A 24,930-nucleotide genomic window follows, 5' to 3' on the forward strand; every position below is an offset into this window, starting at 1 on the left:
CCTCAATATGTAAGACAAATACAAACATAAAGGGAGAAATAGACCGTAACAAAATTAACACTGGAAGACTTTCATATCCCACTTTCAACAATGGACAGACCATCCAGACAGAAAATCAATAAGGAGATGCAGGTCTTTGTTGTTGTTGTTCAGTCGCTCAGTCATATCTGACACTTTCAACCCCATGGACTGCAGGACACCAGTCCTTGTCCTTCACTATCTCCAGAGCTTACTCAAACTCAGGTCCACTGAGTCAATGAGGTCATACAACCATCTCATCCTCTGTCATCCCATTCTTTTTCTGCCTTCAATCTTCCCCAGCATCAGGGTCTTATTTCTAATGAGTCAGCCCTTTGCATCAGGTGGCCAAAGCACTGGAGCTTCAGCTTCAGCATCAGTACTTCCAATGAATACTCAGGATTCATTTCCTTTACGACTGACTGGCTCCATCTCCTTGCAGTCCAAGGGACTCTCAAGAGTCTTCTCCAACACCACAGTTCAAAAACATCAATTTTTGGTGCTCAGCCTTCTTATTGGTCCAGCTCTCACATCCATACATGACTGCTGGAAAAACCATAGCTTTGACTATATGGATCTTTGGTGGCAAAGTAATGTCTCTGCTTTTTAATATACTATCTAGCTCTGTCATGACTTTCCTTCCAAGGAGTAAGCATCTTTTAATTCCATGGCTGTAGTCACCATCCACAGTGATTTTAGAGCCCAAGAAAATAAAGTCTGTCACTGTTTCCATTGTTTCCCTATGTATTTGCCATGAAATGACGGGACCAGCTGCCACGATCTTTGTTTTTTCAATGTTGAGTTTTAAGCCAGTTTTCTCACTCTCCTCTTCCACTTTCATTAAGAGGCTCTTTGGCTCCTCTTCACTTTCTGCCATAAGGGTGGTGTCATCTGCATATCTGACATTATTGATATTTCTCCCTGCAATCTTGATTACGGCTTGTGCTTCATCCAGCCCAGCATTTCACATGATGCACGCTGCATAGAAGTTAAAATAAGCAAGGTGACAATATATGGCCTTGATATACTCCTTTCCCAATTTTGAACCAGTCCACTGTTTCATATCTGGTTCTAACTGTTGCTTCTTGACCTGCCATACAGGTTTCTCAGGAGACAGGTAAGGTGGTCTGGTATTCCCATCTCTTTAAGAATTTTCCATAGGTTGTTGTGATCCACACAGTCAAAGGCTTTAGCATAGTCAATGAAGAAGAAGTAGATGTTTTGCTAGAATTCTCTTGCTTTTTCTATGACCCAATGAATGTTGGCAATTTGATCTCTGGTTCCTCTGCCTTTTCTAAACCCAGCTTGAACATCTGGAAGTTCTCGGTTCACATACTGTTGAAGCCAAGCTTTGCTAGCCTGTGGAATGAGTGAATTTTGTGGTAGTTTGAACATTCTTTGGCATTGCCTTTTGTTGAGACTGGAATGAAAACTGACCTTTTGCAATCCTGTGGCTACTGCTGAGTTTTCCAAATTTGCTGGCATATTGAGTGCAGCACTTTCACAGCATCATCTTTTAGGATTTGAAATAGCTCAGCTGGAACTCCATCACCTCCACTAGCTTTCTTTATAGTGATGCTTCCTAAGGCCCACTTGACTTTGCACTCCAGGATGTCTGGCTCTAGGTGAGTCATCACAGCATCATGATTATCTGGGTCACTGAGATCTTTGTTCCGTAGTTCTTCTGTGTATTCTTGCCACCTAGGATATTTTAGACTACTTGGACTTAACTGTTATTTATAAAGAATCCCATCCAAAAGCAGCAGACTTCACATTTTTCTCAAGTGCACACAGAACATTCTCCAGGATTGAACACAAGCTGGGCCACAAGGCAAGCCTTGGCAAATTTAAGGAAATTGAAGTCATATCATGCTTCTTTTCTGATCACAGTGCTATGAGATGAGAAATAAACTACAAGGAAAAAAACCTCTAAGAAACACAAACACATGGCAGCTAAACAATATGCTACTAAACCACCACTGGCTCACTGAAGAAATCCAAAGAAATAAAAAAAAATACCTAGAGACAAATGAAAACAAAAGCACAACAGTTCAAAACCTATTGGATGCAGCAAAAGTAGTTACAATACAATCTTAACTCAAGAAACAAGAAAAATCTCAAAGAAACAACCTAATCTTATACCTAAAACAATTAGATAAAGAAAAACAAACAAAACCTAAAGTTAGTAGAAGGAAGGAAATCATAAAAGTCAGAGCAGAAATAAATGAAATAGAAACAAAGAAAACAATTACAAAGATCAATGAAACTAAAAGCTGGTTCTTTGAAAAGATAAACAAGATTGATAAACCTTTAGCCAGATTCATCAAAGAAAAAAAAAATGGAGAGAACTCAAATCAGTAAAATTAAAGAAATGAAAAAGAGACTACTATGAACAACTGTATGTCAATAAAATGGACAACCTGGAAGAAATGGACAAATTCTTGGAAAGGTACAGTTCCCCTAGACTGAACCAGGAAGAAATAGAAAGAAAATATGAACAGACCAATCACAAGCACTGAAATTGAAACCATGATTAAAAACCTCCCCCAAAACATAAATCCAGGACCCGACAGCTTCACAGGCTAATTTTATCAAACATTTAAGAGAACAGTTAACATCTATCCTTCTGAAACTGTTCCAAAAAGCCACAGAGGAAGGAAGACTTCCCAACTCATTTTAAAGCAGACAAAGATATGACAAAAAAAAAGAAAACTAGAGACCAGTATCACTGATGAACATAGATGCAAAACAAATACTAGCAATCCATATCCAACAATACATTAAAAAGATCATACACCATGATCAAGTGGGATTCATCCCAGGGATGCAAGCATTTTCAACATCTGCAGATCAATTAAATTGAAGAACAAAAACCATACGATCATCTCAATAGATGCAGAAAAGGCTTTGGACAAAATCCAGTACCCATTTATAATAAAAACTCTCCAGAAAGTGGGCATAGAGGGTACATACCTCAACATAATAAAGGCCATATATGACAAACCTACAGCTAACATCATACTTAATGGTGAAAAGCAGAAAGCATTCCCTCTAAGATCAGGAACGAGACAAGGATGTCCACTCTCATCACTTTTAATCAATATAGTTTTGGAAGTCCTAGCTACAGCAATCAGAGAAAAAAAAGAAGTAAAGGGAATCCAAATTGGAAAATAAAACATTAAACTGTCACTGTTTACAGATGATATATTCTACATAGAAGATCCTAAAAATGTTACCAGAAAATTACTAGAACTCATCAATGAATTTGGTAAACTTGCAGGTTACAAAATTAATACACAAAAGTCTGTTGCACTTTTATATACTAACAATGAAAGATCAGAAAGAGAATTACAAGAAGCAGTTCCATTTACCATTGCATCAAAAAGAATAAAATACCTAAGGATAAACCTACCTAAGGGACAAAAGACCTGTACTCCAAAAACCATAAGACACAGATGAAAGAAATCAGATGACAAACAGATGAAAAGATATACCATGTGCATGGATTGAAAGAACTAATATTGTCAAAATGACTATACTACCCAAGGCAATCTATAGATTCAATGCAATCCCTATGAAATTAGCAATGGCATTTTTCACAGAACTAGAACAAAAAATTTCAAAATTTGTATGGAGATACAAAAGACCATGAATAGCCAAAGCAATGTTGAAAAAGAAAAACAGAGCTGAAGGAATCAGGCTCCCTGACTTTAGACTATACTACAAAGCTACAATCAACCAGACAGTATGGTACTGGCACAAAAATAGAAACGTGTATCAACAGAACAGGATAAAAAAACCCAGGAATAAGCCCACACACCTATAGTCAATTAATCTATGACAAAATAAGCAAGACTACACAATGTGGGAATGACAGTCTCTTCAATAAATGATGCTAGGAAAATTGGACAGCCACATGTAAAAAATGATATTAGATCATTCTTTGACTCCATACACAAAAATAAGCTTAAAGTGGATTAAAGACCTAAATGTTAGGCTGGACACTATAAACTCTTAGAGGAAAACATAGGCAGAACACACTCTGACATAAATTGCAGCAACGTCTTTTCTAATCCATCTTCCAGAATAATGGAAACAAAAGCAAAAATTAAAACAAACTGGACCTGCTGGGCTGCCATCTATGGGGTCGCACAGAGTCGGACACGACTGAGGTGACTTAGCAGCAGCAGGACCTACTTAAAAGCTTTTGCACAGCAAAGGAAACAATAAACAAAACAAAAAGACAACCACAGATTGGGAGAAAATATTTGCAAATAATGGGACTGATAAGGGATTAGTTTTCAAAATTTACAAACAGCTTATGACATTTAATGGCAACCCACTCCAGTATTCTTGCCTGGAAAAGCCTATGGATGGAGGAGCCTGGTAGGCTATAGTCCGTGGGGTCTCAAAGAGTCGGACGCGACTGAGCAACTTCACATTCTTTCTTTCTTTATGACATTTAATAGCATCAAAACAAACAAGCCACTCAAAAAATAGGCAGAAGACCTGAACAGACATTCTCTAAAGATGAAATGCAGATGGCCAACAGACACATGAAAAGATGTTCAAAATTGCAGTTATTAGAGAATGCAAATCAAAACTACAATGAGATATCACCTCACACCGGCCAGAATGGCTATCATCAAAAAAACCACAGACAACAAATGCCGGAGAGGGTGTGGAGAGAAGGGAACCCTCCTGTGCTGTTGGTGGGAATGTAAAATACAGCCACTACAGAGAACAGTATGGAGGTTCCTTAAAAAACTAAAACTATGAGCTACCATATGACCCTGCAGTTCCACTCCCGGGCATATACCCAGAGAAAAACATGGCCTGAAAAGACACGTGCACCCCAACGTTCACTGCAGCACCGTCTACAATGGTCAAGACAGGGAAACAACCTAAATGCCAACTGACAGAGGAATGGATAAAGAAGATGTGGTGCATACATACGATGGAATGTTACTCAGCCATTAAAGAGAATGAAATAATGCCATTTCCAGCAACACAGATGGACCTAGAGAGTGTATACTGAGCGAAGTAAGTCACACTGCTGCTGCTGCTAAATCGCTTCAGTCGTGTCCAACTCTGTGCGACCCCATAGACGGCAGCCCACCAGGCTCCTCTGTCCGTGGGGTTTTCCAGGCAAGAGTACTGGAGTGGGGTGCCATTGCCTTCTCCGGAGAAGGCAATGACACCCCACTCCAGTACTCTTGCCTGGGAAACCCCACGGATGGAGGAGCCTGGTAGGCTGCAGACCATGGGGTCGCTAAGAGTCGGACACGACTGAGCGACTTCCCTTTCCCTTTTCCCTTTCATGCACTGGAGAAGGAAATGGCAACCCACTCCAGTGTTCTTGCCTGGAGAATCCCAGGGACGGAGGAGCCTGGTGGGCTGCCGTCTATGGGGTCGCACAGAATCGGACACTACTGACGCGACTTAGCAGTAAGTCACACAGAGAAGGAGAAATATCATATGACATCCCTTATATGTGGAATACTAAAATGATACAAACGAACTTACTCACAAAACAGGAGATTCACAGACTTAGAAAACAAACTCATGGTTGCCAGCGGGAAGGGATAGTTAAGGACTTTAGGAAGGTCATGTACACACTGCTATATTTAAAACAGATAACCAACAAAAAGCTTATTGTATAGCACATGGAACTCTGCTCTATGTTATGTGCCAGCCTGGACAGAAGGGGGATTTGGGGGAGAATGGATATATGTATACATATGGCTGAGTTCCTTCACTGTTCACCTGAAACTAGCACAACATTGTTAATTGGCTATACCCCAATACAAAATGTTTTTGGTGTTAAAATAAAAAGAGAGAAAGACATTCTGCAAGGTTCATAAATCAAAAAAGGTCAAAACTTAAAAAAGAAATACCTTCATTATGAAGTTCAAGTCCCTCAGCCTCCCTAATTTAAGAATCCTAATGATACTGAAGTCTATACTAAGAAAGTACTGGACATGAGTCCCAACATCATCCTATGGACTTATGATTGATGATCTGGGGCACTAACCTTCTGGTCCTTTCAGCAAAAAAATCCCTTTGAGCAAATTCCAAAGTGAGTCTCTTATAGCTAATATCATATTAGCCAGAATTTACTATAAGAAATTCAAGAGTTTTAATGGACACCAGAAAAGCAAAGTTTTTAATACAATAAGTAAGTACATTAAAATTAATAGCTAAGAAACCCTATGGATATGGAGAACACATAGGACAGAAACTCTTGCTTCCAGTTCTTCTGTCTTTCCTTGAATGGTTCATTCTTATTTCATAGTCAAGTGTTCAGAGAGCCTTTCAATGCCATTTGAAAAGCAAGATCCCAAAGAGTAACATCCTCTGGTGTCAAGTTTTCTTTACACAAATTCAAGACAACAAAAGACCTAATATTTCATTTTCTTCACCTTTAAAACAAGCATAGTGATAGAACCTTTCTAACAGGGCTGCTAAGAGGACTAAATGTGACAGGCTGCTGAAGCCAAGGGTCTGGACCTTTGGCACTTTTCAACGTACGATAATTCTTACTATCCTTGCCATTTCATAGGAAAAGAAAAAGGACCAGTAAAATAGGAAGATATTCTATTTCACTAGTGTTCAAGGAAATACACACCTATTAATGTTCAGATGATGAAAAAAATGTTCAGCCGAACAATAAATATCTAGCATAAATGTGCTGACATTACCGTACTAGACATTTTTCCTGCCAGCAGATCAGTAAAAGGTACACCTACACATATTTTACAACCTGAAAAATTAATACTCTATCAATCATTTCAAAAGAGAGCCATCAATTCCTGGATAATGAACATCCAAAATCATGACAGCCTACAGCCTGGAAATTCTGGTGACTCTCTGATTAAGGACCAAATACCTGAGGTTTGGATGGAGTCCAACAAGTCTGTAAAAGACAGAAGCACTTTGCTACAAGATGTGTCTCTTGGATGTTGAAACTCAAGCCAGATAAGCAGTAAGCCCTGCCCAGATCCTGCCCTATGGATGAGTCCACAGCCTCAACAATGGCTGCTCCCACCTCAGTGCTCTGAGGAGCAATTTGGAAATCAATACTATAGAAATTTCAACATCTCAGCATGAATCTATACTTTAGATTCACGTAACTTATAATAGCTTGACCAAACTACAGCTATATTGGTCAAGACAGCCAAAAATGAAATTCCCATCTCCAACTAGAAAAGAAAGAAAAAGAGAGAAAGAGAAAAAGAATCACAGACACAAAATTTTGATTATTTAAGAATTTCAACATAATTTATTTTGTTGTTCACCATTTTTGTGATTATACTGTATACTTATTGCACTAGTACCTAAGCTAGGAATTATATTTGTATATATCAACTTCCCAGTGGTCTGTTATTAGAATATACAGTATACACTGTCTATAAGTTGATGATAGTAAAAATAAAATCTGTCCTAAAAATCTGTCAAATGAAACTCAAATGAAATTGAGACGTGTAAGGGCTGCGATGCAGTCTGGAAATTCCATATTACTATACTTTTCATATTTATCAGACACAGTAGCAGATACAAAGAGAAAAAGAAATTAAGGCATGCAGACTCTCTCTGGGCAGCTTTCTCCAGGCCCCTATGAATATGGTCATACATTCTATGGTCACACAGACTGACCTGTCAAGCAGATGGGATGAGGGAGCACCCACTTCAGTGTGTGATTTTCAAATATCTTTGTTCAAGGCATTTTCACAGTCTACATAACCTATCTACTGGTGTTTCTTACTTGCTGTACACACCGTATGTACTGCGTGCTTCAGTCCATGGGGTCACAAAGAGTCGGATACAACTGAGCGACTGAACTGAATTGAACAATATGTACCAGGCACAATGCTAATAACTTTATATATATTATTTCAATACTCACAACTTGAAGGCAGACGCTGATATTTTTACACCCATTTCAGAGATGAAGAAACTAACGCCCAGAAAGCTTAAGTAATTCCCTCAGGATCGGAGTCATATTAGCACCCGGACCTAATGACAGACCTCCAACTCCTAACCACCTCACTCTGGCATCCTGGCTGAGATTTTAAAATATCTAGTTAAAGACCGGAGAAGGCAATGGCAACCCACCCCAGTACTCTTGCCTGGAAAAAATTCCATGGATGGAGGACCCTGGTAGGCTGCAGTCCATGGGGTCACGAAGAGTCAGACACGACTGAGCAACTTCGCTTTCACTTTTCCCTTTCATGCACTGGAGAAGGAAATGGCAACCCACTCCAGTGTTCTTGCCTGGAGAATCCCAGGGACGGCAGAGCCTGGTGGGCTGCTGTGTATGGGGTCGCACAGAGTCAGACACAACTGGAGCGACTTAGCAGCAGCAGCAGTTAAAGACCTCTACATGGTTCTCACTTAAATATTGGCATTAAAACAATAAAAATTTCTAAGTACTATTCCTTATCACTCCTTCTATTTCCATTATAAAGAACACACACACATACACTCAGAGAGGAAGAGACAAAAACTCCAGATGGATACCCACTTCCTTGTATAGGATCTTCCTTGTATAGTGGTGGGTGAATGGATGGGGCTGACGAAAGGGGTACCTTTTCTGCGATGCCATTTTCTGTCGTATATATTGCCATGAGCTCAGTGTCTTCATTGTCCTGTTCACCACTGGACGTGGCCCCTCCATTGATCACCACCTGAAGAGAAATAATTCATTTAGAGGTTTGTTTCACCCTATAACATTCTATTGTATAAAAATGTTCTCCCTCAAAGAAAATAACTGCATGAATTTCCCCTATCAGACTAACCAAGTTTTAAGTTTTCTTAAATGAAACTCCTCACAAGTACATGCTGCACCAGTGACCACACATGTGTTTCTGACAGGGAAATTTATCATGTGTCCTATGGAGTGAGGATGCATGAACAGGAGTCAGCTGAAGGACACCAGAAATGGAACACCCTAAGGGACTATAAGGGGTAGGACCCCCAGCAGCCTCTAGGGACAAGGGAGGCTTGGCTGTGAGGACAAAGCTACAGTTTCTGAGCAGGTGAGAAGCATCCTGAGCTGCTATGGTTAAGGTCCTTTCCCAACGCCAGATTAACAACTTCTATGTCCCTACAGGGAAGAAATGTGTGCCAGTTGGAGCAATTCATGCACTGCTGTTACCCTAATTTACTAATTTCTATTTCTCACTGCAATTAAATAAACTAGCCCACTGGTGTGTCCACTTCTTTGTGGCACTGAATGGATGTGGATGGGTAGTGGCTGTCTATGCTAACAAAATTGAGTTTCTGGACCCTCAAGATAAGGACTAGAAGTTATCCTGAGATTCAAAGAAAACTTGGGCACCTGGCAGGTCATGACCCACTTCATGCCTACCCTTGGTGAGGTGCAACTTAGGTCCTGGCTGACTGCAGCAAATACCTGAAAATATTTTTAGTCTTTAGCTTAGTGATTCCATTTTTTAAAATTTATCTTAAAAAAATAATATTGAAAATGATTTTATGTGTGAATAACAACACAACTACATTTTTTAAATACTGAAGAAAAAAAGAAAAACTACATTAAAAGTTTAAATTCTGGTGCTACAAAATACACTAAGGAGAAGTAAAAGATAAGTGATGGTGTAAGAGAAAACAGAGCAACACATAACAAATGATTGGTACTAGTAATTCAAAAAGAATACCTGCAAATAACCAAAGGATAGGCGTCTATCCATAAGAAAAAAAAATTAAAATATCCAATGAGACACACAAAAAGCCGTTCAACCTTAGTTAAAATTACAAAAGTGACAAAATATAATTTCATTTTTTAACATAAATTAGGAGGAAATTTTAAAAGAGGAATCTGGTTTTGACCAGGGTGTGGAGAGATGATGTTCCTGGTGGAATGATCTTTCTGGAGAGTAACTTGGCACTGAGATTTGAAATAGGTATTTTCTTGGAGCCAGCAATTTCACTTACAGAAACTCCAGAAATATCTATGCAATATATATGCTCACAGTTGATAACTACAGCATTACTTAAAATGCTGAATACTTGGAAAACCTTAAATGTTTATCAAAAAGTCATTGTTAAATTATCGTGTATCTATTTCAAGAATAGCATTCAGCCATTAAAAATTTTTTTTTGGCTACACTGCATGGCTTGCAGGATCTTAGTTCCCCAACCAGGGCTTGAATCTGGCCAACAGCAGTGAAAGTGATGAATTCGAAGCACTGGGTAGCTAAGGAATTCCCAATATTTAGCCATTTTAAAGAATAAAATGGACTTTGCTGGTGGTCCAGTGGTTAGGAATCTGCCTGTCAATGCAGGGGACATGGGTTTGATCCCTGGTCTGAGAAGATCCCAGGTGCTGCAGGGCAACTAAGCCTGTTGTGCTGCAACTACTGAGCCTGTGCACCCTAGAGCACTGTAACAAGAAAAACCACTGCAATGAGAGCCTTGTGCACCGCAGCTAGAGAATAGCAGCCACTTGACACAGCTCAATAAAGCCCACACAACAACAAAGACCCAGCACAGTCAAAAATAAATAAATGATAAAATAAAATAAAAGCATAAAACTGATGTACTGACAAGGAAACAAGTCCAAGAAATACTGTTGCGTTTTTTTTTTTTTTTTTTAAGTCACAAGTGTAAGCCTAGAATTATCCGGATTATGCTAAAAAAAAACCCCACAATTTTAATACCCTCTCTATCTGTCCAAAATGTTTGGGAAAGGATCCAGAAAAGTCAAAATCACTAATAGGCTGCCATCAGGGCAAGGAGTAATTATAGGCACTTTTTATTCCCAACCCTCTGGACTGGGATCCAGAAGGATCTGGATCTTTTTTTTCCTTTTGGCTGTGCTGGGTCTTTGTTGCAGCATGTAGGCTTCCTCTAGCTGTGCTGTGCAAGTTTTTCAGTGCAGTGGCTTCTCTTGTTGCAGAGCATGGGTTCTAGGGAGCATGGGCTCAGTAGTTGCAGTCCAACAGGCTTAGCTGCCCCAAGGCAGGTGAGATCTTCCCAGACTAGGGATCGAACCCGTCTCCTGCACTGGCAAACAGATTCCCAACCACTGGACCATCAGGGAAGTCTTTTATAATCAGTACACATTCAGGTGTTGTTCGTACACTGCTTTTTAACAGGGCTGATATAAAAGGCATACACCAGTATACCAAAATACTAACAGTTGATTGCCTTTAATCAATGGAGCCACTTTTACTCTCTTTTTCTCTTTATATATTTTGGTAATTTTCCACAATGGGGACAATTTATTTTTATAATAGGGAAGAATTTAAAAATACTAAAGATCTGAGCAGCACGGCTTGGCTAAGGCAGTCCAGAGAGATTTCAATCCACCTATTTCTGCAGTTGAGGAAATAGGGCCACAGAAAATTTTAATTTCTTATTCAAGGTCATACATATTATATAACTCAAGCACAAGGTTAGTTTCAAAGTATTAAAAAAAAATCTCAATTCACTAGTATATAATCCTTACAGGATAAAATAGTCTTAAATCAAATAAAGAATTGCTTTTAAAACTATCTTTAAATCACGCTATAGCTTTTTACACAAGACGACGGGGTTTGTGACATTAGTTTGCCTATACAACTAGCTTCCAGCAGGATACATCTCCCAGCCAAGTTTAAGTCCACAACATGAAACTCTCACTACTAGAAACACCCATGCTCCAAGCTCCATATTTTCCAATGAATCGGCTCTTCGCATCAGGTGATCAAAGTATCAGAGCTTCAGTTTTAGCATCAGTCCTTTCAATAAATATTCAGGGTTGATTTCCTTTAGGATTGACTGGTTTGATCTCCTTGCTGTTCAAGGGAAAATCTTTCAAGCTAGGTTGCAGCAATATGTAAACCAAGAACTTCCAGATGTATAAGCTAGATTTAGAAAAGGCAGTGGAACCAGAGATCAAATTGCCAACATCTGCTGGATCACAGAAAAAGCAAAGAAATTCCAAAAAAATGTCTAGTTCTGCTTTATTGACTATGCCAAAGCCTTAACTGTGTGGGTCACAACAAACTCTGGATAATTCTTAAAGAGATGGGAATACCAGACCACCTTACCTGTCTCCTGAAAAACCTGTACAGGACAAAAAGCAACAGGTAGAACAGGATATGGAACAATGAACTGGTTCAAAATTGCAAAAAGGAGTACGTCAATGTTGCATATTGTCACCCTGCTTATTTAACTTACATGCAGAGTACATCATGCAAAATGCTTGGCTGCTTGACTCATGAGCTGGACTCAAGATTGCCGGGAGAAATACCAATAACCTCAGATATGCAGATGATACCACTTTAATGGCAGAAAGTGAAGAGGAACTAAAGAGCCTCTTGATGAAGGTGAAAGAGAGTGAAAAAGTTGACTTAAAACTCAACATTCAAAAAAACTAAGATTATGGTATCTGGTCCCTCACTTCATGGCAAATAGAAGGGGAAAAAAATGGAAACAGTGACAGACTTTATTTTCTTGGGCTCCAAAATCACTGTGGATGGTGACTGCAGCCATGAAATTAAAAGATGCTTGCTCCTTGGAAGAAAAACTATGACAAAGCTAGACAGCAGATTAAAAAGCAAAGATATCACTTTGCCAACAAAGGTCTATATAGTCAAAGCTATGGTTTTTCCAGTAGTCATGTATGGATCTGAGAGTTGGACCATAAAGATGGATGAGCGCCAAAGAACTGATGCTTTCAAACTGGTACTGGAGAAGAGAGTCCCCTGAACAGCACGAAGATCAAATCAGTCAATCCTAAAGGAAATCAATCCTGACTATTCACTGGAAGGACTGATGCTGAAGCTCCAATACCCTGGCCACCTGATGGGAAGAGGCAGCTCATTGGAAAAGACCCTGATGTTGGGAAAGACTGAAGGCAAAAGGAGAAGGGGGCAACAGAGGATGAGATGGGCAACAGAGGAGACAGTAAAGGACAGGGAAGTCTGGCATGCTGCAGTTCAAGAGGTTGCAAAGAGTCGGACACAACTTAATGACTGAACAACTAAAATAAAATAAATGACTTTTTGTTGTAATTAAAGTGACCAGATATCATCCAAACCAGGACCCTTATGAGCATAAAGGGGAGATGCATCAACAAGTATGGCTTGTCTTCCAGCAGCCTGCTTCTGCTAGAAGATAAGACGGAAAAGACCTCAGGTGCAAAGGACTCAATTGTGACTTTCCTGACTGTATATGAACACAAAGCATAATGAAAGAATAAAGAATTAAATATTCTGCTCTATCAATTCATTACCCTCACACCAACTTAAAAATGAAAAAAGCACCCTGTGTCCTGTCTGTGTGTCTCTTACTTCACCAACAGGTGCCACCATACACCCAGGAGCCCTATCCCAACCTCCTCAAGTCATTCCTGACTTCCTATTGTATACCTCACCACCCATACCCAAGACAACACCAAATTTGGTCACATCTGTATCTTTAACACCTCTCAAAGCTGCCTGTTCCTGATCTACCCATCTTTCCTCTTAGGTGCCCCAAGGACCCTAATTCCCAGTTTCCTGACCTCAGCAGGACTGTCAAGCCCTCAGCATTTGCCAAGCCCAAATGCCTTTTCAACATCTTAAGCCTCAGAGCCCATGCATCAGCCTTAATTCCCTCTTCACCCCATCTTGGGACCATGGTACATTATTACTTCAGTCACTCGTACACAAACCCTCACTGTCCTCTCTGGTGCTCAACTGGCTAAATCAAATCATCCATCCCTACTCTTCATCCAGCTTACTTCTGCAATGCCTTCCTCACTGGCTGCTTATGCACACCAAGGAAGATGTCATTCTCCTGCTCAATGACCTCTCTTGAGGTCTCCCTCCCACCTAAGCCACTACTCCTTACCTCTCCCTATTGCTGGTCCTCCTCAGCTTCCATACTTCCAAACACCACAACTCTTCAGTGCAGGATCCTCAGACGCTCTTTCTCTCTTAGGGGCATCTATCCCTAGGAGATACCATCTAATCCCTTGGCTTTACATACCATCTCCACACTGCTAACACGCAGGGAACAGCTCCAGCCCACACTGCTGCCCTTACCAGCTTTCTCTCCAGCGTCTCCATGGCCAGCACTAAACTCATGACTCCTTCTGCCTTGCACCATCTCAGTACTTGGCCAATTCATCTCCCAGATGCTCAGGGGGAAATCTGAAACCATCCTTGGTTCCTCTCTCTTGTTCCTACTCTCATCTAGTCCATCAGCATCCAGGTCAGCTCTCCTCCAGTGCCTGACCACTTGTCACCACCCCTACACTGCTGGCACCCTGGCTGGAGCCCTGTGAGCCCACCTGCTCTGTAGGAGTCCCCTCCTGACTGATCTGCTTGCTTCTTCAGTTGGGTTCCCACTCAGCAGTCAGAAGGAGCCTTTAAAACTAGGCAGAGCACATCACACCTCTGCTCAAAGCCCACTAACAGCTTTTTATCCAACTTGAAAAGCCAAAATCCTTACCAGGGCCCTGAGGCCTACACAGTCTACTGACATCACCCTACCTTCTCTCCAGCCATGCCTCCTACTCAGGGCTCCTCAGATACACCAGGCACCTCTCGCCTCTGTGTCTATGCACTTGCAGCTCACACACTGCCACGATGGTCTTCCATCGTCTAGTGCCGCCTCTCCTGGCCACCTGAAAGTTTAACGTATCAGCCTGAGCAGTTTCTATCCCTCTTCCTTGTTTTATTTTTTCCTTGGTACTTATACATCTACACATCTGATCTGTTTTAATGTACATTACCTATTTCCCCTGCCAGAATGAAAGCTCTGTGAGGTCAGGAGGGGTTGCTGTTTAATTCACTGCTGTTCCCTAGAGTTTTGAACCTGAGGGAAATAACCGAGCACATTTTTTTAAAGGATAAATTTATCAATAGTCTGCAGGTCCTGAATGACCACAATGTGACTTCACATTCTATCCCTTGCTATCTCCCTTCCCTGATTTATTTTCTTCACAGAATTTGTCACCAGCCGCCACATGATGCTTCTGATTATTTATCATCTGTCTTCTCTCACCACCTGGAGATCAATTTCACAGGGATAGGAATCTGTGTCCCCAGAGCCTCACATGAAGCATCTGGGAAGGAAAGAATTCCTTTCCTTTCTGCTGTCCCAGATCAAGTCACAATCGTCCCACCTGAACTGTTCTAACACCCTAACTCTCCTTCCAATCTCTAGACCTCCTGGTACCCAAAGCAGGAATTCTCTACCCTAAAACTTGAGTGTAACTGATTCTGCTACAACCGTTCATGAGCACCCCTACTGCCAAACCCAACTCTACTGTATTGTTTACAATGAACCTGTGCCCAGAACAGAACATGGTTGCACTGTTCCCCCAGCCAAAAGATCCTCGTTCTCCCTCCTCTGGACCTGCTACACGCAGACATTTCTCAGCACTCTGATGTCATCTCCTCTGTGGTTGGGCAGGGGTCCCTAATGGGCACTCCCTCAGTACCCTTACTGAATTCAAACCCTAACACTTATGGTTTGTTTGCTGACTTGCTGTTCAGTTCAGTTCAATTCAGTCAGTTAGTTGCGTCCGACTCTTTGCGACCCCAGGAACCACAGCATGCCAGGCCTCCCTGTCCATTACCAATTCCTGGAGTCCACCCAAACCCATCTCCATCGTGTTGGTGACTTGCTGTATCTCCTGCTATATTAGAAAAATCCAGTTTGATCTGCCTACTCCGTCTTTCCTGTGTCTCCTTTACTGCTCACACAGAATACTTCACTTCTGACACTGCTGTCACCAAATGTGAGAGGATTTTTCTCCATAGCAAGCAGTTCTCTGTGAAATCAGCTAGAGGTTCTGCAATTGAACTCAACTCTGACAGTCTACCCAGAGTGACAGACCACACACATTAAGGGCTCAGTCCCACATGACTGCTCCCCCTGCTACTTCTGACGTCAATCTCAAGTAGTAATCCAAGCCTTACCCACAACTTCTGCCCAATTTATCTACAAATTGGAGGTTCCTACAACCCCCTCCTCAGGTTTGATTAATTTGCTAGAGGTCACAGAACTCAGGGAAACACTCATGTCTACCAGTTTATTAAAGGATATAATAAAGAATACAGATAAACAACCAGATAAAGAGATACAGAGAGCAAGGTCTAGCCCAGGAGCTTCAGTCCCTGTGGAGCCAGGGTGCATCATTCTATTGGTGTGAACATTTTCACCAACCTGGGAATTCTCCAAGTTCTCTACTATTGGATTGTATGGAGGCTTTCTAAAGTACACATGATCAATCATTACTCCATTTCCAGCAACTCTTCTCTCTCCAGAAGATGAGGTATGAGGCTGAAATTTCTAAGCTTCAAATCATGGCTTGGTCTTTTTGGTGACCAGCCTCCAACCAGGAGCCATCCAGAAGCCTACCCAGAGTCACCTCGTTAGAACATGATGCTCCTAGTGTACTTTTCACTTAGGAAATTACAAGGGGTTCAGGAGCTCTGTGCCAGGAACCAGGGGCAAAGACCAATATATATATATACACACATATATACACACATACTTTTTTTCTAATATCTCACACCCCAACTGGGTGGTAAGTAGCTTGTTACCAAGCTACTACAAGGTTTGTGTGGTACCTACCAAGTTAGGGGCATCATGGGTTCTTAACATTATATGGCTCTAAAGAAAATATACCAAGGAAATCTGAAATAACAGATTTGTATGAACACTGATTAATATTTTTCCTATTCTTTCATAAAATTGAACCTAATAAAGATCAGTTCATCCCCTTAATATCTCCAGACTGAATGATCTATTCTTGGCACCCAAGAGAGGAGACTCAAATATTCTCACAGAGCCTGTTAGAAGGAGAAAAAAACAAAAACTTAAGGCTCAGTAGAAACATTAGACTGTATCACCACTCTATGCCAACAGGTAAGTTCAAGCTATTTACTTAGTTTTCCTTGGATGCCCTTCCAGGTTCAGAAGATACAGGAGCTACCAACACAGGGGAACTACAGAGTAAACCTCTTCCTGGTTGTGCTTCCTGGCCAGTGTCCTTAGGGTATGGCAGTTCTTTAAGACTTCTGTTTTTTTCTGATTTCGTGCTGGTCTACATTCATTCCTTACACATTTCCTAGCTGCCTCTAAAAGCACAGAAACTTGCCTAACAAGATTCCCCTGGGATATGGACAAGCTCTTTTACTATCTTTCTCCTATTTAATATCAACTCTGAACATATGACCTAATTTCTATGAACCTTGGGGCTTTGCATGTCTCTTGATCTTAATGTGATTTATTCATTATTCTTCCTCTATGTATGGTTTACTCTTTCTCTCATTATTGTCATGAGTCTGTTTTAAGAATAAAATAAATTTTTATTTATTTCCTTCCATAAGAATTGTTTTTTAAAAAATCAGCACTTGTAACATTTGAAGAAGCAATTATCTAACATAGGATGCTCCGAGACCCTGAACACCTGTACCCCCAGCAACTCACTCCTGAGACCATCACCAAACCTGGTTCTGAGTAACAGCCAGCTTTGTTCCCACTGTCTCACCTCCCTGCACTCCAGCACACTGGCCTCTAGATGTCTTAGCCAGCCTGAGGCCCAACTTTTAACTTCAAAGCAAACAAGGAAATAAGAGCCTGAATTTTAGAGTCTAGGAAGGCCTTGATCAGCTAGCAAATCAAAAAAAAAAAAAAAAAGTTGACTGGTCCAATTGAGAGACTGGATTTTATCAATTTGTATTAATTTGCATTTAAATAGCCAGATATGGCTAGCAGCTACTGTGCTAGTAGCACAAGAGCTAGAGAATCTAGACGTGGCACAGATCTAGAGGAAAAAAACAAATACAGAACTGCCCTATTAGTTACATTTCAATGTTTACATTTTGGAAAACCAGGATGAAGAAAGGCCCTGGCAGGCAGTGATGTCCTTGTCCCAATGCTCTAAGACGCCCACAGGTAGGCATCTCCAACAGTGAGATTCTCAACTCTCCTTTCTTCCCATGCCAGCTCTCTTTGGATTCAGCCACCAGCCACCTTAGCCCCATGTCTTTAAAGGAATTTATTATTATTATTATTACACTCCTGCTTCTCTGTGCTTCTAGTTCCACAGCCCCAGTGTCTGCAGGAATTTCATCAGCATCTCAAATCCACAATTTCTCAAATGCAACCCATTATCTTCTATCTTCCCCTATTCTCCAAACCTATGATTTTCCCTGTCTCCTTTTCTGCAAAGGTACCATCACGCAACCAGGTTCCTTTATATAAATCTAAATGTCACCCTTAACTTTCTCCTCTCTCTCAGCTCTCAAAATCTCCTCAGCATCTCTTCTATCAGCCTCACCTCCATTCCTACTGCACTTATCCACACTTTAGACTTTGATATCTCTGAAGCCTCCCTGACTCTCCCTGTCCTAACCTGTCCTCACCCCAACCAGTTTTCCCCAGAAGAGTCCAGGGCCCTTCCAGTGGGCTCCAATTGTATCCTCTAGGAATTCCTACTGCAATGCTCACTTTACTGTGCTAGAGCTGTCCACTCACTGATCCTGCTGCTGCTAAGTCGCTTCAGTCGTGTCCGACTCTGTGCGACCCCATAGACGGTACTTGAGGGCAAAAAGTAAGTTGGAAGGTTTTATGCATAGATATGGGCCACCTCTAATACAGAATGTGTTCAATAAATACTTGCTAAATGAGAACTGCAACAGATATTTGTCATGGACTGAATGTTTTATCCCCCCAAAATTCATTATGTTGAAGCCTTAACTCCCAACATGATTAGAAGGTAAGGTAAGGTAGCTCGATTTACATAAGGTCCTAAGGGTAGAACCCCCATAACAGGCTTAGCATTCTTGTAAGAAGAGACACCAGAGCTTCTTCTCTCAGTCTTGTCAGGATCCTGTGAGAAGGCAGCTGTCTGCAAGCCAAGAAGAGTCCTCATCAAGAACTAAATCTGCTGGTACCTTGATCTTGTTCTTCCCTGACTCCAACAAAACTGTAAGAAATAAATGTCTGTGGAAGTGTTAGTTGCTCAGTTGTATCTGACTCCTTAAGATCCCATGGACTGTAGCCCGCCAGGCTCCTCTGTCCATGGAATTCTCCAGGTAAGAATACAGGAGTGGGTAACCATTTCCTTCTCCAGAGGATCTTGCCGACCCAGGGATCGAACCCAGGCTTCCTGCATTGCAAGTGGATTCTTTACTGTCTGAGCCACCAGGGAAGCCCTTAAGTCACCCAGTCTATGGTAAATTGTTACAGCAGCCAGAGTTGACTAAAATGGCACTTCTCTTTGTCTAATTGTGCCCAACTCCAGTGTGTTCTAAAGCGTTAACCTTTTAAGTTATTCCCCTGGTCAAAATTCTTGGAGAGCTTTTTACTGATAGACTACAAACTTCTAAACTTTTTAGCCAATTTTTAGCCAATCGTTCAGGAACTACCCGGAATCTCAGCTTCCAGCCTACTGTTCTAACACCATCCTCCACACCTTTACTCTTCTACCCCTGACTTGCCTCAGACTGCTCCCTTCCCCTGCACTATCCCGGCATGTTCTGGCACTGCCTCCTTTTACTTCAGGGTCCATTTCAGCTGCCACTGCATCCAGGGACCAACATAGCCAAGGGTCCTCTCCCCACCTCAATACCTCCTGCCTCTACCCACACCTGCCTTTTTCTAATGCAATCACATTTTCCATGAGAGAATATAGTCAGAAGAAAAAAAATCACCTATACTTGAAACTGGCTTAGAGATTCTCTTAGGAGGACTAACCCTATAATCCAAAACACCATTTCTCAAATACACCGAGGGGCCACATTATAGGGAAAAGAAAAAACACAACCAGAACCACAAAGTCAGTCAGATGCTAACACGGACAAGTAGCTGTAAGAAACAAAACTGAGTATCATTTTCACCACTGTTCCCACTGGAGCATCAACTACAGCAGTTAAATCACCACCACTCCCAACTCTGTATTTCGAAGACCATCCCCAGGAACATCAGTGAAAAACTCAGATGATCAATGCATGTGCAGCCCCAGTCTTGCTCACCTGGCTGTGAACTCCTTGGGGACAAGAGCCTGTGTGATCCAACTGATAAAATTTACTTAACACATCACGTTAGCTAGATGCTTTGGGCAAAGCCCTACATTTCACCTTCCCACAGAACCACTATGAAAGTTCTAAAGCCACTTTCAACTCTAAGACTATCAGATTCTATTAAATTAGTGTGCAGACCCTGTGGTCCCTGAATGAGGAAGGAAAGACAGACACATGTCCTAAGAGCAGAGAGGCAGTGACCAAAAGGGACCAGCTCTAACCTAACCCCCTACCTCTGCCCTATCAACAACAAGTCATTCAAAATGAGATTCAAAATCCCACTAGGGTGCTCCACTGGGTAAGGCTCCACATTCTCAATGCAAGAGCCAGGCTTGATCCCCCTAGTCAGGGAACTAGATCCCACGTGATGCAACTAAGAGTTTGCATGCTGCAATGGAAATCAAAGATTCCCCACGCCACAACAAGAACTAGCACAGCCAAATAAATAAAAATAATAAATATTTTCAAATGTTCTTTTACCTTATTTTTTAAGTTTTCTTAGGGTAAGTAATTTAACTAGTGATTAAATATGGGCAGCATACTGTTCCTATTTTTATATTACAAAATATTTTCTAACAAAACTTTTTACAACCTCAAATTCCAACACATGAACTATTTCTTCATAAACATTTTTGGATAGACTTTTGTTTTCATCTGTTTTCCTTCTTTTATTTCATCTTCTATTTTCTTATAAGCTCTGAGGGAGCCCATGTTAACACACTTCTTGGCATCCCTGTTCTAAGTCATCCTGGTGGCTCATGTGCTGATTTTTACAGCTTCTCCCCTTGATATGTCACATTCCTCCCAGTAGCTCAATCCCATTGATTTCAACTCTATTACTCCTCTTTTTCTTCTCCTTTTTTAATGCTTAACTTTTATAGTCAAAGAATAAAGTTAAAATTCCATAACATCTCTAAATGAAACTGTTTGAGTGTTAAATTAACTTTATATTCACATTATTTTTATGTCTAACTACATAGTAAATCCATATTCCCAGCTCCCATGTACTTGTACTCCTGGTGAAAATGAATCTGGAAATTAACGCTATGAGGAATACTCCTTCCCAACTGCACCCCTAAAAAGACAATGACATTTGGAAAACCTCCAAACAGGCAAGGCTAGAAACCGACAAGTCTTTTAAATACAAGAAACATAAAACAATGAACGGGTGGACGTTGGGACCCAAGAAGCTCTGGGCCCGGAAGACCTTAGTCAGGCAACTTCCTTGGGAAAATAGGGGCTCAGGGGTCCCCGCACAAGGGGAGGACCAGAACCAGGTTCAGTGTACAAGGGCCAGCAGGTCTCCTCACTCCTTCGTGCCATGGTCTGCACCACTAGGGGAAGACAGGAAGACTTTCCGCTGTAAGACCAGGTTCTGGACTGGATTCAGGAAAAGAAAAGGCAAAACCATAGAGAGAGAAGCAGGGAGTGGCAGGGAGAGAGAATAAAGTATCAAAAGAAACAAGAGGACTTCACACCAGATGAAAGTATAATAGAACAATGAGAAAAATAGTACATTAGGGTCATTTGTACATTTTAAAATGCACAAACATTTTAAAACACATATATATAAGAAATTAAGAACTAAAAATAGGCAGATATAAACCGAATAGTAACTATAGAAATAAGAAATACAATCATGGCAATAAAAGTTCAACATAAACACACAACTGTACACAAAGAATTAATAAACTGGAAAATAACACTGGGGAATCCAGCCAGAAGGCAGCACTAGAAAAAGACGTACAAATCGTTAAGAAAGCCATTAGAAAAATGGAGATAGAATGGGAAGCTGTACTGTATAGGTAACAGAAGTCCATTCAAGAGTTCAGAGCAAAATACAGTTATTTTCAGAAGTGCAAACACAAAGGCAGTGACCATTCATAGACCCTTGGTATGGTTTAAAAGACAAGTGAACAAAGAGAAGGAGAGGGATACAAAAAACAACAGTGAATATGAAAACTGACAACATATATTGGTGAATTTAACTGCTAATTGTGCACTATCACAATCTGAATGCTAAAATAAGCCTAAAACCCTAGACCATAAAAAGCAGATTCAAGTGAACTAAAGTTTTTGTCTCTCAAGTAGAGCAGGGTAAGGGTAAATGGTTTGCTGAGCAAATGCTGCAGGAGAGACAAGTCAATCCCCAGGCATGAACTTTCCTTTTCATTTTTCAAAGATGCTCTAGTTTAAACCTGGAAACCTAACTTCTCTCTTCCTCTAGATAAGCCTTCAGTATAACAGAAAATTTTACTTTGAAGAAAGAAAACAAGTAACACCACTTACAAAAATCAGTGGAACATATCTCTGATTTCACAGAGTAACAATCAAAATATAATGGTAGATTTGGTCAACCAATGTACTTCAAGATGCTGTGTTCGTATCTTTCTTACTGGGTATTTGCAGCGAGGCAAATTCCAGGACCCTGTTTTAAAGAATCCTAGAATGGTATTCTTGACATTACCATTTCTAATATTAAGGGGAAAAAAGCCTGAGGCAAGATCCTTCTAAAGAGCTTTTTTCCTTTTTAAACCAACACTTTAGGTATCTTTACACACATCAACTCATAATCCTACATCTGAAAAAAAATATTAGCACTGAATGTAATGAATGTGTGTCATCAACCTTATCTAACTTATCTGATACCACTTATCCAGGTAAAATATCTCCATCTTGGATGCTATTATCATAATACAAGTCATGGATATTTGGGTTCCAAACAATGAACGCATTCATTCATCCTCCCACCTTGAAATACAAGTCTGAAGTTGGGTCACAGATTATTTCATAAAAACACATTTTTGGAGATAAAATTAAGCCTTCAACATCCTCTAGTACACAGTAAACACTGGGCCAGTTTTACAATGTTCACAGCAAGGCATGCTTCCTTCTTGGAGTCAATCCCATCAGGTGACTCTAGGCAGAGAGCAGGCCAAAACCATTGTCAGACAACAGGGTTCCCAAAGACTATCTTGTGTGAAAAGCATTTGGTCTTCAAATGCCTTAACCTTTGCTGAGAACAGGAGTATTAATGTTAATCCTATTCAATGCAGAAACTACTTTAGAGTGACTTAAGAAGAAAGGAAGACAGGGAATGCTGTTACCGGAAGAGTAAAGAAAGATGGGTGCTTCGCTTCATCTTCATATTTGCCTTCAGCTGAACTTCCAGCCTCCATGGATTTGGATGTAGTGTTCTTACCAATACCCATCATTAAGAGAAAAAGAGTAGCTTGGGGACTGAAGTGGTTGGAAGTTAAGGCTTGTCAACACAAGGAGCCCAGGATCAGAGTCAGCTCTTCCAGTGCCGATTCTCAGGCAGAGATGAGCCCCACAAGTGCCATTTCTTAGCACCTAGGAAAAGAGAAAGTAGGCAAATCATGTCAAGCATACAAACAACACAGGACACACAGACATTATGTTTCCTGCACAGGAAAGTCAGAGTACAATTATATCCAAACATTAGAAAAACTCATTACTTAATCACTTTTCAAGTCTTCATCCACCTTCATTTATAGTCATTCAGATTCTGAACCACCCTCTGGAGAGGGGGACCACCAAAATTGACTATCAAAAATATGAGAATACCAGGGAGGAAAAAAATAGAAGAGGGATTTCTTTGACATCTTTTAGTCTAGCACTATCCAACAGAACCTTTCTACAATGATGGAAATATCCTACATCTGTCTTGTCTGATACATTCGTCACTAGTCACAGGATACTAAGCACTTAAAATGTGACAAGCGCAAGTCTTCCCTGGGGGCTCAGCGGTAAAGAATCCAACGGTTAATGCAGGAGACACGGGTGTGATCCCTGGTCCAGGAAGATTCCACATGCTGCAAGGCAACTAAGCCTGTGTGCCACAACTACTGAGCCTGTGCTCTAGAGCCCGGGAGCTACAACTGCTGCAGCCTGTGCACCCTAGAGCCTGTGCTCCACAACAAGACAAGCCAGCGCAACGAGAAGCCCCCACACAGCAACTAGAGTAGCTCCCACTTGCAGTAACTAGAGAAAAGCCCACAGCAACGAAGGTATAGCGCAACCATAAATAAATAAATAAAACTATTTTAAAAATGTAACTAGTGCAGATACAGAAACTGAACCTTTATTTGTATCAAATTTAAGTTTGGCTAGCGGTGATCATACTAGACAGCTCAGCTGCAGCCAACTTACTAGGTGTGTATGGATCTTAGCTCCCCAACCAGGGACTGAACCTGTACCTTCAGCAGTGAAAGTGTGGAGTCTTAGCCACAGGACCACCAGGGAATTCCCTAAGATAGAGAAAAACTACCGCATGCAGGCAGAGGTGAGAAGGGACAGGAAACATTCACTGGCACTCAGGTTAGAACAATGTCAGATCTTAGCATCAATTAATTTCCCACAGAGGATGAATAAGCCAGACAAGTTGTCCTGCAAATGAGAAGGCAGGCCTACAAGAAGTTTGGAAAGACAAGTAGAAAACCTTCCATTTAAGGAATTTTCTTAAGACCCTCAATCAGCAAATACTTTAGATAGGCTGGAGAAAAACAGAAATATAAACAATAAGAAAACACAAAATTTGAGAATTCAACAGTTAAAGGGCAAAAGGGAAAAATAACAGAAATAGCTGCCGGAACGTCAAGCTGCCTCAATGGGATAGAGCTAGGTACACAAACACAAAAATTTTTGAGGTGGCTCCTTCGGTTTAAATGTTCATCCACATCCCGCATTCTTGTTCACATCACATCCATGACTCTTTAAAGCAGTGACTCTTAGTGAGGAGTGATTATTTTTTCCTCCAGGGGATATCTGGCAATGTCTGAAGACACACAACTGGGAGATAGCTACTAGTATCTAATAAGTGGAGGCCAGGTATGCTGCTAAACATTCTGTAGAATGCATG

General features: G+C 40.9%; 1 protein-coding gene across 4 annotated transcripts in view; it reads right to left on the reverse strand.

Moving 5' to 3' along the window:
• Nucleotides 1-24,930, reverse strand: part of SLC23A2 (solute carrier family 23 member 2) — a 138,984-nt gene that overhangs the window by 63,584 nt on the left and 50,470 nt on the right. For 3 of the 4 annotated variants that reach the window (XM_081560773.1, XM_081560771.1, XM_081560770.1), the window contains exons 2-3: nucleotides 23,156-23,402; nucleotides 8,607-8,705 (exon numbers count right to left, since the gene is read on the reverse strand). In XM_081560773.1, the coding sequence (XP_081416899.1) occupies nucleotides 8,607-8,705; nucleotides 23,156-23,263 (207 nt within the window). In that variant the 5' untranslated portion in view covers nucleotides 23,264-23,402. Of the gene's footprint in view, nucleotides 1-8,542; nucleotides 8,706-23,155; nucleotides 23,403-24,930 lie in introns of all 4 variants that reach the window. The other variant, XM_081560772.1, reaches the window with a different exon arrangement.

This window comes from Giraffa tippelskirchi, chromosome 13 (assembly GCF_054371585.1).
Source record: "Giraffa tippelskirchi isolate mGirTip1 chromosome 13, T2T-mGirTip1v1.2.pri, whole genome shotgun sequence".
NCBI classification, from domain to species: Eukaryota; Metazoa; Chordata; class Mammalia; order Artiodactyla; family Giraffidae; genus Giraffa; species Giraffa tippelskirchi.